Below are 17,347 nucleotides of genomic sequence, written 5' to 3' on the forward strand. Positions count from 1 at the left end.
TTCACTGATTACACACTGAAACAAGACAAGAACCGTTATCATGGTGCTTCTAATTCTAATAGTTATTTTTAATTGTGGAGAAAATTCTCCACTTCACAAGGGGGAAATGACTGGACTTTGGATGTACATGAATTTCCTGAATTATTCAGAAGGCACATACACTGAAACATAACATTTCTTAAGAAGTAGAAGACAGAAGACAGAACTAGATATAACAAGACAAGTAATAAAAAAATATTATCACACCAACGCTGTCCGCTCAACCAGATGTCAGCCATATTGCGTTAAGATTTGCTTAGCATTTTTATAAATGTACTTTTACAAACTCCTCCTAGGGCAGACATGTCAAACTCAGGCCCAGGGGCCAAATTTGGCCCGTGATATAATTATATTTGGCCCATAAGATCATATCAAATATGCATTAGAGCTGGTTCGCTGGCTTCAGATAGGCAATAGAGACATTATTTATTTAAAATGCTGTCATTATTTTATATTATGCTTGTTCTGGATTTAATGTTTAAGCAAAATTATTTTTGAACATTTATTTTAATAAGAAAGGGTTTAACATTACATATCTCAAAAAAGAGAAAACATACAGATGTTGTTGAAATTTTTCAATAAATATTATTTTGGCCCATGACTTAGTCCCAGTTTTTCATTTTGGCCTCTGTGAATTTGAGTTTGACACTCCTGTCCTCGGGCGTTCACCTGAACAGGCTCGTGTTTGATAAAAATAATCTCAAGGGGTAGGACATCAAAAGTTATTTACATAGGTCTTACGATCTCTGTGCAGTGAATGCGCAAGCATCACACAATTCTTGGGAAATTTTGAATTTATACAAATTGCATTTTATATGGGAAGATTTATTTATTTATTTTTTTCCTGAAATTTTGCACAGAATTCCATTATGGCATCCTGATCACATAAGTCTATATTGTTCTAATTATTAAGTCACCAAATCTCACAATGGGTTATAAGAAAATAAATAATTAAATAACGAAATCCAGGGTTAGAGTATGGTTGGGGGTAAAGGTTAGGGTATGGATGTGGTTAGTGTTACGGTTATGAGGTTAAGGTTAGAGTGGGTTAGAAGGTTAGGGTAAGAGTTGATTGCTAAGGTAGTGTAAATGGGAAGTACGCTGCAGATGATGTGACAACAATTAAGACAGACCTTGTGTCTAAGGTGAGCTGTTACTGTCACAAGAGAAACCAATGGCCAAATCTACAGAAAACTACACAGAATGTAATGGTTTTATGTTCAACATAAAACAATGAATCATTTTTGTAAAAATACTACAAAAAATAGGATGAGATAAAAGGCAGAAGCTGGTCCGTTCAGTTCCTGGAGAGATGGGAGGCTCCGGCGATCACTTTCTCAGAACAGAACACAATTGTTTATCTTCCTCATAGTTCATTATATATGTGTAGCCAGGCAGTAATTATATGGGTGTGTGCAACTTCTGGTGAGGTAAGTAAGAATGAATGCCCTCCCCACATTTAATAAAACACAACACCGGCAGCTAATCAAATCTGCTTTATCAGCGTCTCAAGTCTCAACATGTGACTGAACCACATTGCATTTGTTTCTGGAAGACATTTCACAGCAACAGTGTGTTTTGTCGAGAGGTAAGTGTTCTGTATTAAATGTTTCCTGATATATGTTTGATTTAAAGGTGCACTGCATAACTTTTCTGGTAGAGGGTACGCTCTTTGCTTGCCCCTGGAATGTTCTATGGTATCACATTTACATACATTTTAAGAAAGGTTTGGCTCCGAAACGTCACATTGTGGTGTTTCAACTGCAGTGTGGATCTGTTTTTTTTCTTTTGCACAATTTCTGTCATTGCACCCAGCACACGGTTACAACTTTTTGTAACCATTTCTATTTCTCAGAAAATACAATAATTCCTTCTATGAATAGTGGCGACTCTCCACAGATCTGAACTGTAATGTAGTGTAGTTCTGTAATCTCTTTAGATAGGTTTAATCCAGTGTTTCCCAAACTTTTTCTGGGGACCCATATTTTAAAAGTCACAAATCTTTGCAACCTAAATCAGCAGACATTATTTGTAAATCACAAAATAAATTTGTGACCATTATTGAACATTAATGAGGATATTTTATGGTTGACTGAGTGATCGTGTCTCTCGGAACAATTAGTATTACTCAAATTTTAAACAGTGAAAAACAGTAATTGGTGTTTCCCGCAGAATGGTAGTTAAGACAAGGCTGTGCTGCAGAAAAAGTGAGGAGTGGAAAGCACGGAGATTGCGTGCACGGAGAAGTGAGGAGCAGGGGTGCGCATGTATGTGTATGTGTGTGTATACTGCAGACCTACATGCAGATTGTGGCACGACAACCCAAAAAAATCTCTTGCGACTCACCTGATGACTGCGACACAGTCTTTGGGAAACAATGGTTTAATCTATACTGTGGATCATTCTAGACTATATAAAGATCATATAAAGACAAAAAAAGATTTTATAATTTTACCTCATGCATGGACAAAAGCTGCATTGCTTTTATTTTTCTGTGTCTTTTACTACATTTTTTGTAAGGCAACCTCACCTTTTCATTGCTTAGTCGTAACATACATTTTCCAGTGTAACCAGCTTGTCAAAACGTGATGTACCTTTAAAGTAAGAAATGTGTTGGAAATAACATTTAAGAATTTCTCTCAAGACACATATTTAAGAATTTGAAAAGAAGAGAAAGAAAGAAAACCTTTTGAGATTCATAAAACACTCTGACTGTGTTTAGGCATGGTACATATATAACAGGATTACATTTAGGGCTTCTTTTTAACCCTTGTATTGTGTTAGAAAGCTACACGCGTCTTTAGTGTTACCGGGTCAAATTTGACCCGTGATTTAACTCAGCCTGAAAATACTTAAAAACACTAGATATCATCCAATATTGTTTTTTCCCCTCATAACTAACTTAGTATGTGTTCATGTCCATGGAAACATTTTTATTTTTTTATTTTTTTTTGGCTGCACAGACCTTTTATCTTAAAATAGCTGTAGCCACCGCGTTCCAAATAGAAAGTTCTCCAGGAGGCTCTTCCGGCTCCTTCTGACTCTGGCTCCAATTGACTTATGTTAGGATCTTGTCGTCCTTCTCTCTGTACCTGCTGCTGTGAACCTCGTCATTTTGGTCTTAAAATATACGTATTAACCTGCGACACATGATCCTGATTTTTTTTTTTTTTTGGCTGTTTTGTCTGTCCAAAAAATCCTATTCATAACATATAACCTGACTCTAGATTCACTCCTGTAACCGTGAGCTTCATTTGAGCGGCGCCAAACGCTGTGGGTGACGTCAACTCACTTAGTTCACTTCTTTTATTCAGTCCGTGCCCTCATCCTCATCCTCAGACACATCTTCCTCAGCTTCACTTTCCTCTCTGTCTTCAGAATCACTGTCATGACCAAAAATCTGATCCAGCGCCTCATAAACAGTGAACCTGCTCATGTTGACTGATGCTGCAACAGATACAGCTGATAATAATTCTCACTAAAACCCTGTTATATATGACAATGTTTATTTTAGATTCAAAATGTATCAATGTGCTGCAAGAAAGAGAAGAGTTCACGTGGGTGAAGACGACCTTTTTGTGTGTGTGTGTGTGTGTGTGTGTGTTGTGGGACACACTGAGCCATATTTGATCCACAGAGCAGCCTACAGCTTGTAAGTGATGCATAAAACAGCCACTATTCTCTGCCGGGTCATTTTTGACCCGTAACACCACAGATGTCACTTTTTTTTTTTTTCAGACCTTTACAATTTACTAAAATGGTGAAAATTGATTTTGTTGCGTTAAAATAGTTGTGTCTGAGGATTAGATGAAGCCTCATTCCGGTACAAAAAAGCAAATGGCAGTTTTTACATACCTAAACTTGAAAACGGGTCAATTTGACCCTAACACAATATAAGGGTTAATACATTTAGTGGTGGATTTAGATGCTGTTTTGTTTTTTTAAGCAAATGATCAAACCATGGATCAGAGAGAGGATGCCTACACAACCACCAACCCCCACAAAGCTCAGAGGTAAGGAAGGATCTCTTACACTCCCCCACTGTTCTCAGATTAAAGCCACTGCTCCATCTGTCCACAGACCTGCTCCTGGGACCAGCGCCGTCTCATTGAAGAGTGATGACTCAATGGAACATGTCATAAATTTTAAACGCGACATACGTCCAAAGTAAGTTGCCATTAGACTATTTTTTACATCTGAAAATGACAACAACTTTAGGCAAAAAAGTTGTCCAAAATCCCCTGAAACATCAGATCTATAACAGGACGACACCACTGCTACAAAACTGAACAAGGACTAAAGCTTTGTTAAGGATTTGCATCACGTGAATTAATGTTTTGGCGGCCATATTGGAGGAAGAATATGGTTCAACCTAAAACAATGAATATTATTAGTAAACCTAGTAGACCTACAACATATAAGATGATTTCAGAGTGGGGCAGTCCCAAAACACGTGTGTACAGTCTCCAATAACAATACAATTTCTCCAACACAAATTTGATTTGGTTTTGTCAAAACTGAAAGTTACGGAGCAAGTTCTAAAAAAAAAAAAAACATCATAACCTTCCAATTGAATTCTTTCCAAATAGGACTATTTGTCACAGTTCTGCCTTTTTGTTTACTTTTTCCCCAGTCCAGTTCCATTTCTGAGTCTGTTCCGGTCCTCCTTTTGCCACCTCCCTCCTTTTCCTACAGCTGCCCTCATTCTGTAATCAGCCCAGGCCCAGTCTTTATATACTCCCTCTGCTCCCTCAGTCTTTGCCAGATTGTCTACCTGTTAAGACAGACATTCAAGCTCCTGAAAACCCCAAATCTGAAAACCCTGTATTCCCTGAAATCTGATCTGTTTGTGACTTCTGCAATTTGGAGTTTCCCTGTTTGTTGTCCCTGTTCCTGATTTTCCTCCCAGTGTGTTTTTTACTAGTGTATTCCCAGTCTTGGAAGATATTTTTGTTCACATTTAATATCTTATATTCCCCTGTTATATTTCCAGTCTGAGTTGTCATTAATAACATTTCCTGTTATAGGACACCTTCTGTTATTTAAATAACTTTGTTTGCCTGAGTACTTGTTGCATTTGAATCCAATTTACCGGCGTGATACTATTAGTAGTTTTATGAATTTAGTCACACTGCAAAAAACTAAATCTAGCCAAGTTAAGATGACTTGTATTAAGAAAGTTTTATCATTATTTCAGTAAATTTCACTTGACAAGTAAAATGATCTGCCAGTGGAATAAGACTTTTTGTACTTAAAATGTTAAAATGCATTTTGCTAGTCTTGAAATACGAAAAACAACAACTTTTTGCACTTAAAATAAGACACAAAATCGAATGTTGCTTGAATAAAGAAGAAAATAAAATATCATTTGTTTTTTCCCCAGTGCACATGCCAGCTTCGAGACTTCATCGCTAATATATTTTTTTTATTTAATAAAATTGGGCAGAACCAAAACACTATCAGGCTTTTTCCCTTGGCACACAAGTGAGAAAACCATTTTAACCAGATATTTAAATGTGGATGGTGGTGTCCATTAGCTTGATTCATCAGCCGGTTTCACTTCGTAGAAACTGTCTGACCTCGCAGCATTAGAATTTGTTAGGTCGACGTAAGGTGGGTACTTTTTTTTATTTTGGTCGGGACCGCTAATGGGGTTAACTGGTATATGAAGCTTTTCCCAAATCCCGTAGGAAGAAGGGCAATAACATCTTTCCCCTTGATAAAATTCACCAAACATTCTCTTTGTTACTGTTTTAAATCCTCGATCAGAATATATGGCTCTTCGCTGAGAGGAAACGAGGAAAGATGTTCATAATATTATACCAAGAAAAGACGACTATAATAATATACAGTATAATATTTGAAAGGAATTGACCATAGTTTTTTATTATATAGTTGAGAAAACTGTGGTGTCATCGTAACCCCAGTATACTTAAAACCCAATGCAGGCCAATTAAATTAAATATTATTCTTTTGGTCTCTCACCTACCAACTTCAGAGCCTGTGACCAAGACCAGACCAAATTCCCCCAGAGCGTTCAAGAGTGCTGGAACTGAGGGTAGTGGGTTAGTGTTGTATGAGATGATATCGTCAGCATATAGTGACAGTTTGTATTTGAAGAACTATGGCCCCCCTGCAGTCTGTGGACCTCCTTAATCATCTGCCAAACGTTTTATACTAACAGCAAACAGCAGGAGGCTCTGTGGGCTTCTTTGCCTGGTTCCTCTCTTCGACTTGAATTCCTCTGAGACGCACCCATTTACTCTCACGTTACAGGTTGGACTCAAATACAGCTCGTAAATCCACTTGACGAAGTTGGAACAAACGCCCCTTTCTTCCAAGGTGTATTCTAAGTAAACCCAGCCCAGCCTGTCAAATGCTTTCTCAGAATCTAAGGTGAGAAGCATTGAAGATTCTTTCTTTAATTTGGCACACATCATTATCCTGGAACTGACATGAAACCAAATTGTCTCTTACTATTGAGCATTTTCATTACTACTCTGTGCACGTTGTCTAAATTTAATGTTTCTTTACATTCATTTCAGTCTTTTTCCCCATTCCTTCTTAATTTTAGATGAAAAGCAGAATAAATTTTCTTCTAAACACTCCCTTTGTGGATGCTGAAACTTCACCCTCATCATTATGTTCTATGTAGTCACTAAGTTCTTGCTTTATATACTGTACTACATAGAATCATTCAAAAGGGAAGCATTCAGTTTCCACAGCTTCACACTTGTCCTGTTACCTAAATTTAATGTAAAGAGCGGCATGATCTGAAATGGTTATTGGCTGTATGTGGCAATCAGTAACTAACCATATGCCTCCAGTTTTAATACACGAAACACATCTTTTCTAAAGTAACTAACATGTACCTTGAAAAAGAAGTGTAAATGCATTTTTTGGAGTGTTTGTGATTCCAGATATCCACCATTATTGGTCCCAGTTGTTTTATTTAGTTTTTGGTTCATAACACAACTGAAATCCCCACTTGCAATCAAAACCCCTTCTGTAAATGGAGATTAAATCACATATACGTCCTTAATAAAAGAAGGGTTGTCTTCATTTGATGCATACCAATTTAGAAGTGATATTATGACATGTCCTATTGCTCCAACAATCAAGATGAAACACCCCATTCTGTCATTGTGTCTTCTCAACCATGAGACGTTTTATGTACTAAAATGGTGACGCCTCTTTTTCTCCCGTCCTCATAAGTTCAACTTAAAACATCCCTGTTGATTATCCAACACAACAATGCCTGGCTGAGTCTCCATTATATTCTGCTTTAAAGATGTTTCCCACTTTGAACTTGGGGTGTCCAGCTCGTACTCTGCACAGATGTTTCTGTACACTATGCCCGCCACTGCTGGTTATGTCACTCCATGTTTGCTTTCCCTGCAGCATCTTACACCTGCAGTTATGTGCTGGAATGTCTCAAGAGCCTCTTTACACCGTGGGTCTTGACTGGTGTGGTAGATCTAGGCCTCTATTGCTTGGGTGCTCAGGCCCTTAACTTTTTAGAACATAAAATGTGCTGGTGTATCACTCTTTGGGCAGACAGCTCTCTCTGGGTGATGTGCATGTAGTGCAACAGTGACCATCTCCCAAGGTATGTCCTGTGGTTGTACTCAGATCACCTTAAAGGCTGAGCTCCCATTGAATTTTGCTGCACAACTGTAAGCGTCCATCAATGTGGATGGGGATCCACAGAATACGAGGGAAGATTGTGAGCAGCTAATTACAACTGCTTATTCTTTCTATTCCCACAGTAAGAAACAACAGTATTCAGGGGACCAGAGAGATCAACAACAGTCGCAGCTAGACTCCATATTTAAGGTCTGTCATTCACAAAAGTTTGGAAATGTTCAGATCAATGAGAGCTTGTTTCACACAGATTGTGCACTGACTGCATTTGTATCTGTTAAGACTCTGGAGGAGGACATCTTCACTTTTGTACAGAAGGAGCTGAAGAAGTTTCACAAGATTTTGAGTACAGATTACCCACAATGCTTACAACATGTACAGAATGAGGATGAAGAGCAGAGGAGCAGCAGTGAGGCTGTTCTGAAGATTACACTGAACTTCCTGAGGAGGATGAAGCAGAAAGAGCTGGCTGAGCATCTGTGGAGCAGTAGGACCATTTAACACATTTAACAAAGTGCTCACAGTCATTTTATATTCTCTGAGAATAAGGCCTGTATATGTTTTCTTCATTCAGGGAGCTATTCTGGAGTTTGTGAGGATAAACTGAAGTCTAACCTACAGCAGAAGTTTAAGTGTGTGTTTGAGGGCATCGCTAAAGCAGGACACCCCACCCCTTTGAATCAGATCTACACAGAGCTCTACATCACAGAGGGAGGGCCTTCAGAAGTTAACCAGGAACATGAGGTAAGACACATGGAAACAGCCTCCAGGACACCAGGCCCAGCAGAGACAACCATCACATGTGAAGACATCTTTAAAGGCTCAGCTCACACACACGGACCAATCCGAACAGTACTGACAAAGGGAGTGGCTGGCATCGGGAAAACAGTGCTCACTCAGAAGTTTAGTCTGGACTGGGCTGAAGGCAACGCAAACCAGGACATACAGCTGCTGTTTCCGTTCACTTTTAGAACACTCAATGTGCTTAAGGAGAGAAGTTTCAGCTTGGTGACACTTGTTCATCACTTCTTTAGTCAAACACAAGCAGAACTCTGCAGCTTTGAAGATCTCCAGGTGCTCTTCATCTTTGACGGTCTGGACGAGTGCAGACTTCCTCTGGACTTCACCAAAACAAGGGCCCTAAATGACCCAACAGAGTCCGCCTCAGTGCACGTGCTGCTGGTGAACCTCATCAGGGGGAGCCTGCTTCCCTCCGCTCGCCTCTGGATAACCACACGACCTGCGGCAGCCAATCAGATCCCTGCTGAATGCATCTCCATGGTGACAGAGGTCAGAGGGTTCACCGACCCACAAAAGGAGCAGTACTTCAGGAAGAGGTTCAGAGATGAGGCTGACACAATCATCTACCACATCAAGACATCCAGAAGCCTCCACATCATGTGCTACATGCCGATCTTCTGCTGGATCGCTGCCACAGTCCTGGAGCATGTGTTGAAATACAAAGAGAGAGGAGAGCTGCCCAAGACCCTGACTCAGATGTACATTCACTTCCTGGTGGTTCAAGCCAAAATCAAGAACATCAAGTATGAAGGAGGATCTGAGACAGACCCACATTGGAGTCCAGAGACGAGGAAGATGGTAGAGTCTCTGGGAAAACTGGCCTTTGAGCAGCTGCAGAAAGGAAACCTGATCTTCTACGAGAGTGACCTGAACGAGTGTGGGCTGGACGTGGCAGCAGCCTCAGTGTACTCTGGAGTATTCACACAGGTCTTTAGAGAGGAGCCAGGCCTGTACCAGGAGAAGGTTTACTGCTTCATCCATCTGAGTGTGCAGGAGTTTCTGGCTGCTCTTCACGTCCATCAGACTTTCATCAACACTGGGATCAACTTACTGGTAGAGCAAAAATCTGTGTTTTCCTTCTTAAAGCATCTAATCTTTGGCAGCAGTTTGTCTGAATTTTACCAGACAACTATAGACAAAGCATTACAAAGTCCAAAAGGACATCTGGAGATGTTTCTGCGCTTCCTCCTGGGTCTTTCCCTGTCGACCAATCAGATCCTTCTACAAGGTCTGCTGAAACACACAGGAAATAGATCCCAGACCAATCAGGAAGCAGCTGAGTACATCAAAAAGAAACTGAGCGACGATGTGTCTGCAGAGAGCAGCATCAACCTGCTCCACTGTCTGAATGAACTAAATGAGCGTTCTTTGGTGGAGCAGATCCAACAGTATCTGAGTTCAGAACGTCTGTCTGAAGGACTGTCTCCTGCTCAGTGGTCAGCTCTTGCCTTCATATTACTGTCATCAGAAGTAGATCTGGACCAGTTTGAGCTGAAAAAATACTCTGCTTCAGAGGAGGCTCTCCTGAGGCTGCTGCCAGTGGTCAAAGCCTCCAACAAAGCTCTGTGAGTAGCCTTTGTTTAACAGACGATAGATTGATTCAACTTCTACATTAACAGTGTTTTCTCTCTCCAGACTGAGCTGCTGTAACCTGTCAGAGAGAAGCTGTGAAGCTCTGTCCTCAGTCCTCAGCTCCCAGTCTTGTAATCTAAGAGTCCTGGACCTCAGTCACAACGACTTGAAGGACTCAGGGATGAAGATGTTGTCGATTGGACTGAGCAGTCCTCACTGTAAACTGGAACAGCTCAGGTTAGGGGAATGTTGTCATCAGTAGGTTTAAGTTTTAACAAAATACTTCACCCTAAGGGGTGCGTAAAGCAATTATTAAATATATATAACTTAGAGATGTCAATCATAGATTCACATCAATTATTTTCTATTAGACTGTCAGGTTGTCTGGTCTCAGAGGAAGGCGTTGCTGCTCTGGCCGCGGCTCTGAGGTCCAATCCCTCCCATCTGAGAGAACTGGACTTCAGCTACAACCATCCAGGAGACACAGGAGTAAAGCTCCTGTCTGCTCTGCAGGAGGACTCCTTCTGCACACTGGACACTCTCAGGTACAGGCAGCTGTTATTCATTCATTTTCTTACAGTCGGAAAAACTGGGCTACTCACAAATTTTCAAACCATGAAACGAGGAAGTAGGCATTTAATTAAAAATGACATGTTCCTACCTCACGCAAACTCTGGCACATTGCTTGTATGGCCATACATAAGTCTTCAGGTGCATGCACTGCTTTAAAACACATTTTAATGGGCAATGGTTGGATCCCAAATTCAAGCTTATCCCTCTTTCTTCCAGGTTTACAATCTGTAGAATATCTCCAACTTAGATGCAGCCTTTATACAGAGGTCTGATTTTATCACAGAGCTTTTAAAATATATTCTATGGGAGGAAAAACTACATTTTGTCATTCACAAAAAGAAAGTCATCCATCATTAAGAGTAAAGGTTAAAGCACAACGGTGTGTAAAGGACATGAGTCAACAAACGTTGACCAGCTTTGAAAAGGGATTTAGCTCACCGCTTGGGTCATTTAGGAGTTTTGTTCTCCAGATAATTAACAAAAAAGAGACAACGTGAGGGGAGGAAAGATGTGGTTTGAGCTGGTTATAGTGTGTTTGGTGGAGAGGGGGCAGTGCAACTCCTGCAACATTGTCCCTCTAATTAACCTTAACTGTGGTGCTTCTGAGTGTCACAGAGCAGAAGTGCCAAAAACATGTGTTTTCAACTGCAAAAGCAGTGCTGCATACAAATTCAGCATGCTCCAAACATAGTATTGGCCAAATGTTGCATGGTGTGGTCACGATCAGAAAATAGTGAAAAACTTTGCTGTGCATCAAAGCATCTCAGTTTGCATTAATCTTTAGTTTAACTTTTTACAATCACAACTGATGCCACACAAACTGACCAATGTAAGCTCCATCTTTCCTCCAGATTGAAGCCTGCTGGAGCCTGGTGCCTCAGTTCACCGAGAAGATGTAAGTGTTATTGAATCAAAGTTATAGAAAAGAGAAAAATTCTAATTATTATTTAATATTTTTAAACTATATTTTATGTAACTATTTAGAACAATTCATGATACACATTCAGTGTCGACACAGACATGTTTACCTGCTTTTGTATTGCTTTCATTTCATCAGATTTCTGTGAACTCTTTCTGGATCCAAACACAGCTCACAGAAACCTCAAACTGTCTGACAACAACAAGAAGGTGACACGTGTGATAGAAGAACAGCCGTATCCAGACCATCAGGACAGATTTGAGACCTGGGTTCAGATTCTCTGTTCCACTGTTCTGACTGGTCGCTGTTACTGGGAGCTCCAGTGGAGTGGAAGGGTTTATATCTCAGTGTCTTACAGAGGAATCACAAGGAAAGGACACGGTGACAGTGCATTTGGAGGCAATGATCAGTCCTGGTGTCTGGTCTGCTCTGAAAAGGGGTTCTCTGTTTGGCACAATAACAAAGAAACCCCTCTCCCTCAGCCCACGTCCTCCTCTTCTGGGAGAGTAGCAGTGTTTGTGGACTGTCCTGCCGGCTCTCTGTCCTTCTACACAGTCTCCTCTGACCACCTGACCCACCTCCACACCTTCGACGCCACATTCACCCAGCCTCTGCTCTCTGGGTTTATGATCTGGCCCGTCTCCTCAGTTTCTCTGTGCACTTCCTCTGACTTATGACACTTTAGCAGCGGTTTGATAAATCAGAGACTACACACACTCACTTCATATTGTCTCATTCTATATTATATTTAACAACCACATGATAATCAAACATGTAATAGTCATGAACCATTGCGTGATGAAATGTTGCTCCGTGTGTGGAATATTATGTTGAATTTTTATTTTGTTAATTTATTGTTACACAACTTGGAACCATCCAAGTTCGCTCAGCAAAACTAAAGAGTGAAAACAGTTCTTTCTGTAATCCATGAATTGACAAGACATATATGTGAATGTAATCTAATAAAAAATAAGATTCAATAACTAAGAATTTTCATTTTGTCAGACATCTATACAATTAACATTAGCAATCCATTACCGTGCGAGAGAGAGAAAGGTGCTAATGGATTTAAGACTTTATAACAATAAACATAAATATTCAATCTAATCTGCTTTATTTCTATAGCACATTTCATAAACAAAACAGTTTCCAAAGTGCTGCACTATACAAATAAATTATATCCAATAGAAATATAAAATAAAGCTCTAAAAGGGTTTCTGCTTATTTAATTCTACTAGTCCTCGTTCAGACAATAAAACTAGTAAAGTCAAATAAGAGCAAGAATACCAATAAACAACAAAAAGGTAAAAAAAATAAATACATAAATAAAAGACACAGAAGACCATACAACTCACACAATGTTAAAAGCCAGAAAATAAATGTGTGTTTTAAGACGAGACTTAAAACATTTTGGGGACTGTTCGGACGTGGGGGGGGGGGGGGGCAGAGCGTTCCAGAACTTGGGGCCGGCTACTGAGAAAGCCCAGTCCCTCCTGGTTTTAAGTCTTGTTTTAGGCACCACGAGCTGAAGCCAAACACTGAACTAAACACCGAAAGCGTCGTCAAACGAGGGCAGCAAAGAATATATTTATTGAGGAAACTGAACTCTTTTAGCGTGAACAAAATGATTCTTAACAATTTTTATTGCTCTTTTATTGAAAGTCTTCTTACTTTTTCTTTTATTTGCTGGTTTGAATCCTTGTCTGTGAAGGATAGAAACAAACCTCACAATATTGTTAAAACCTGCTCAAAAATCACAGGGATCAAACTGAGGGAGCTGCACTCTTTGTGGGAGGAGCAGGTGCTGAGCAAAGCCAAGTGTCTCCTGGCTCAGCCGCTCCATCCTCTGGCTCCTGATTTTATCCTGATGCCTTCAGGGCGTCAGTTTTATGCTCCAGTACGGAAAACCAAAAGGTTTTCTAATTCTTTCGTGCCCAGTGCTATTAAATTATTAAATTGTAAGGGTACAGTTTTATGATAGTTTTATGAAAGTTTTACACTGCAATTTGTTATTTATTTTGAGTTCCACTGGTGGACGACAATTGGACTGACACACTGTGTGCTTGTTTGTGTTTGTGTTTGCTCGGAGATGCTGCAAATGAATTGCCTTATGGGATCAATAAAGTTTTCTGAATCTGAATCTGAGCGCGCAGGGGAGTAAATTTGGATGAGATCCGAGATTTAACATGGGGCCAGTCCATTCAAAAGTTTTAAAAACAAACTAAATCTTAAATTGAACTCTAAAACTAACTGGAAGCCAGTGCAAAAACAAAGTAGACAAGTAGAATATTAAAAGATAAGAATGGTTTCAAAAATGATAAATGATGAATAATAGATGATAGATAATATTTTTGGATATTCTGTGGATGTTCTGTGGTTAATCCCAGTTTCCCCATTGAAAGTCCATCACATTTCATTTTTCACCTCCATTTTGGAATTTAGAATGATCAGTAATGTTTTAAATGTGTTATTGCTATGGCAACAGTCCAGAATTTGTATCTTATAAGCTCATGTCTCGTCTCCATGACGATGACATTCCATCCTTCATGACACGTCTCAAAGCTTTATGACATCACAGTTTTGTGTGTATGAATGAGAGAACATCCTGAAAACTGTTCATTTATCCAGATCTTCTGAAGAGACAAGTCACATTTCTGAAGCAGAGAGAAGAATTTACAAACCAAGACACAAAACCCAAAAGAAACTAAAATGGAGAGCCACAAAGGAAATATGATGCCGTTACAGAAAAAGATTGACATCAACTATAAACATGAAGTCAGTCAGGTTTACGAACTGGCTCAAAAACACTACCTGCCAGTAGATTTTAAAGAGGTAAAGATGGAAGGTCCCATCTACAACGCGATCTTCACCTTTCGTGTAACGGTTGGGGAATTCTCCGCTGAAGCCGAAGCACCGACCACAATGCTTGCCAAAAACTGGCAGCACAACGGATTCTGCCGGACCTGCTCCGCCTCCCTCCTCCACCTGAGGAGGAGAGAAGATATTCCAGGGAGAGGAAACAAAAGAAACACATTCTCTGGCGTGAACTCCCCAAGTTCAATCAACAGGAAAGCACGGTGCAGTGTCTGGAGATGCTGGTGTCCAAGTGGCATGGAAAGCCCCCAAAGTACACTGTGGTGGAGATAGACCGGGAGAGCGAGCCTTGGATCTATCACATGCAGCTGACTGTGGCAGACCACACTGTGGTGGGGACCGGTGAGTCCAGGGTAGAGGCTAAAAAAGTCGCTGCAGCCAAAATGCTCAATTCCTTTGGCTATAATTACATTTATACGGAACCACAACCGCGTCCCCGAGAAGTGCCACTGGATCGTGCCCAGGAAAACACAGCTGCAGTTTCTCCACATCCGTTTAATGAGGAGGCTACAGAGAATAACGCCCGTCTGGAAGATACAACTGAAGACACTTGTTCTGCTCCTCAGGAGAACCAGTCTGAGGAGATCCAGCCGTCACCAGTGGCCCTGGATCTGTCTGAATCAGTTATGGAAGAGGTTCTTCAAGAACCATCTGAAATACTGACCGACACATGTCCCGAACCCACAGGTGACAACCATGAGACAAACCAGTGGAGCGAACCTCATGCACCTCGGGGCAGTGTAGAGACGACACCTGAAGCTGCCCCAGTCCACTTACCTGAGGTTAGTGAGGCCACCACACCTCAGGGACAAGTAAGTAGAGGTAACATCAGAGCCCCACACTGCACCTGTCACACTGCAGGAAGTCTCATCACAAACCATTCCATTTATTTCTCAGGAAATCATGCCTGAAGAAATTATCTTGGAAAATGCTCTGGAAGACTCGCCTGCAGGGATCGAGCCGTCACCTGAGACCAGCCAGGACCCAATATCAGAGACCAGTGCAAATGCTGAGCCCCAAGAGGAGGTCCAACCTGCAGCAGTGAATCTACAGGTGCTGCCTGTGGAAATCCTGTCCAAGTTGACCTTCATTGGGGTTATACAAGAAAACAATGGAATTGTTCAGTGGTGTGAATCAAATCCAACCACCACTCACCAAGAAGGACCTGAAGTCTGCAGTCTGCATCAGGCTGAAGAACCCCAGAGCAGCACACCACCAGCTCCATGTGAACCTGCACATGAGCCAGAGGTCAGCAGGGAGGTCAGTCCGGGAGAAGACACCCACCATCAAGAAACACATGAACGGATCTCTGTTCTTGAAACTCAAACAGAGACAAGCAGCCCACCTGCCCCACCCTGTGGACATCTAGTGTCGTACACCATTACACATGCTTGTGTCAAGAAAATCTTTAAAATGGCAAAGTGCGATTACAGCTATTGCCGAATGGCTGTCGGGCTGCATAGACAGATTGAAGAGCACCTCAAAGTCACTGGAGATGGTGTTGTCAGCTTAAAAGACTTGAAAAAAATAGGCAAAAAAGCAGCCAAAAGTCTCAAAAAGGAGTATGGCTCGGCTGACGCCCTCCTGAGGGCTGTTGGTGCACAAGACAAAACACCTTTCGAAGCAGCTGCAGTGACCCATCTCAATAACGCTCTGACAGCCTTCCACAACCGCCCCACGTCCGCCCTCTCACGCTTCTTCTCCAGAGTGAGGAGGGCGTTCACTTGTCAATGAGTCCAATCTGACAACTATGTACATTTAGACACATTGTACTGGAAATCACGTTTTCATTAAAATGTGTGAAATTACATATATTTGTCCAGATAAAGCTCTGAGAGTCTTCCACAACCAGCCCAAGTCCACTCTCACAGGTCTCCAGACTGAGGAGGGCGTTCACTGTTTTATGAGGCCCTTTATTTGACAAACAATGTGCATTTTGAATAATTTTGAAAGAAATAATGTTTCCTTTAAAATGCGCTGAAATGCATTAATTTACTCCAAAAATAAAGAACGTATACCCAATATACTGTTGTGCTTATTTGTCTGCTTTAAATGCACTGACTATTTCAAGAGTTCTGTATTTTCAAATAATTTGGGTTTTTTCTTTAGTCTAATTTTCAGACTAAATACTTTTTTAAATTCCTTCACTGTACTGAATCTACACTATTCAGTGAACTACCAAATGGGATCTGTCAAAATATATGTTAGAATTTTAACAAGTATTCAAGAACACCAATCTTTTATAAAATAATCTTCATAGTTCTGAAACAAAATTAATTTCCAAATCACTGACACTGACTAATATTTAACAGTAATCACATTTTATAATGCATTTAGTGGTATTCGGGGCAGAAATGGTGTGGTCACTGCAGATGTTTGGCAGCTTCTGTTGGTGTCGGACTAAAGCAGCGTTTCCCAAACGAACCCATGCGAACCCATATTTTAAAAGTCACAAGCCTTTGCCACCCAAGCCAATCGACATTATTCATAAATCACAATATAAAGGTGGATTTGACCATTATTGAACATTATTGATGATATTTTATGGTTGACTGAGTGATCGTGTCTCTCTGAACAATTAGTATTACTCAAGTTTTAAACAATGAGAAACAGTCATTGAACCAACAATAAAAGGAATCATAAGTCACCTATTTGGACATTAAATGTAAACCCATTTCTTTTTCTTTTCAACATTCAATTGATCTAACAATATTGGAACAAAATAGTACAATACAATAATTACAATGGGCAAATTGTTGCTGGGTTTAAACGTTCTGGAATATTACGGGTGGGTAGTAATTGCACACGGGCGGGTCGGGACTAAACTAGGACTAAACCAGGACTACACCAGCTCTCCGTCGGTCCTTTCTCCTCACTTTAACACCTTAACGGGCGGGTGAGGTGCTGTACAGCGACCCGTGCAGG

General features: G+C 40.6%; 1 protein-coding gene across 1 annotated transcript; it reads left to right on the forward strand.

The window, feature by feature from the left end:
* The first annotated feature begins 3,999 nt into the window (after positions 1-3,999).
* On the forward strand, positions 4,000-12,480 carry LOC110154955 (NACHT, LRR and PYD domains-containing protein 4E-like). The gene is made up of 9 exons (XM_055165253.1): positions 4,000-4,052; positions 4,120-4,206; positions 7,809-7,875; positions 7,966-8,170; positions 8,258-10,049; positions 10,120-10,293; positions 10,428-10,601; positions 11,481-11,524; positions 11,687-12,480. Exons 1-9 carry the CDS (start codon positions 4,000-4,002, stop codon positions 12,223-12,225), a joined length of 3,135 nt encoding a protein of 1,044 aa, XP_055021228.1. The 3' UTR covers positions 12,226-12,480.
* The last annotated feature ends 4,867 nt before the right edge of the window (positions 12,481-17,347 follow it).

Source organism: Boleophthalmus pectinirostris, unplaced genomic scaffold (assembly GCF_026225935.1).
Source record: "Boleophthalmus pectinirostris isolate CB_2022bp ecotype Guang Dong unplaced genomic scaffold, ASM2622593v1 HiC_scaffold_7, whole genome shotgun sequence".
Lineage (NCBI taxonomy): Eukaryota > Metazoa > Chordata > Actinopteri > Gobiiformes > Gobiidae > Boleophthalmus > Boleophthalmus pectinirostris.

Coding starts and splice junctions, on each gene's coding strand:
- LOC110154955 (XM_055165253.1), top strand. CDS start 4,000: ATGGATCAGAGAGAGGATGCCTACACAACCACCAACCCCCACAAAGCT. Junction 4,053..4,119: donor AACCCCCACAAAGCTCAGAG/GTAAGGAAGGAT, acceptor ATCTGTCCACAG/ACCTGCTCCTGGGACCAGCG. Junction 8,171..8,257: donor GGCTGAGCATCTGTGGAGCA/GTAGGACCATTT, acceptor TTCTTCATTCAG/GGAGCTATTCTGGAGTTTGT.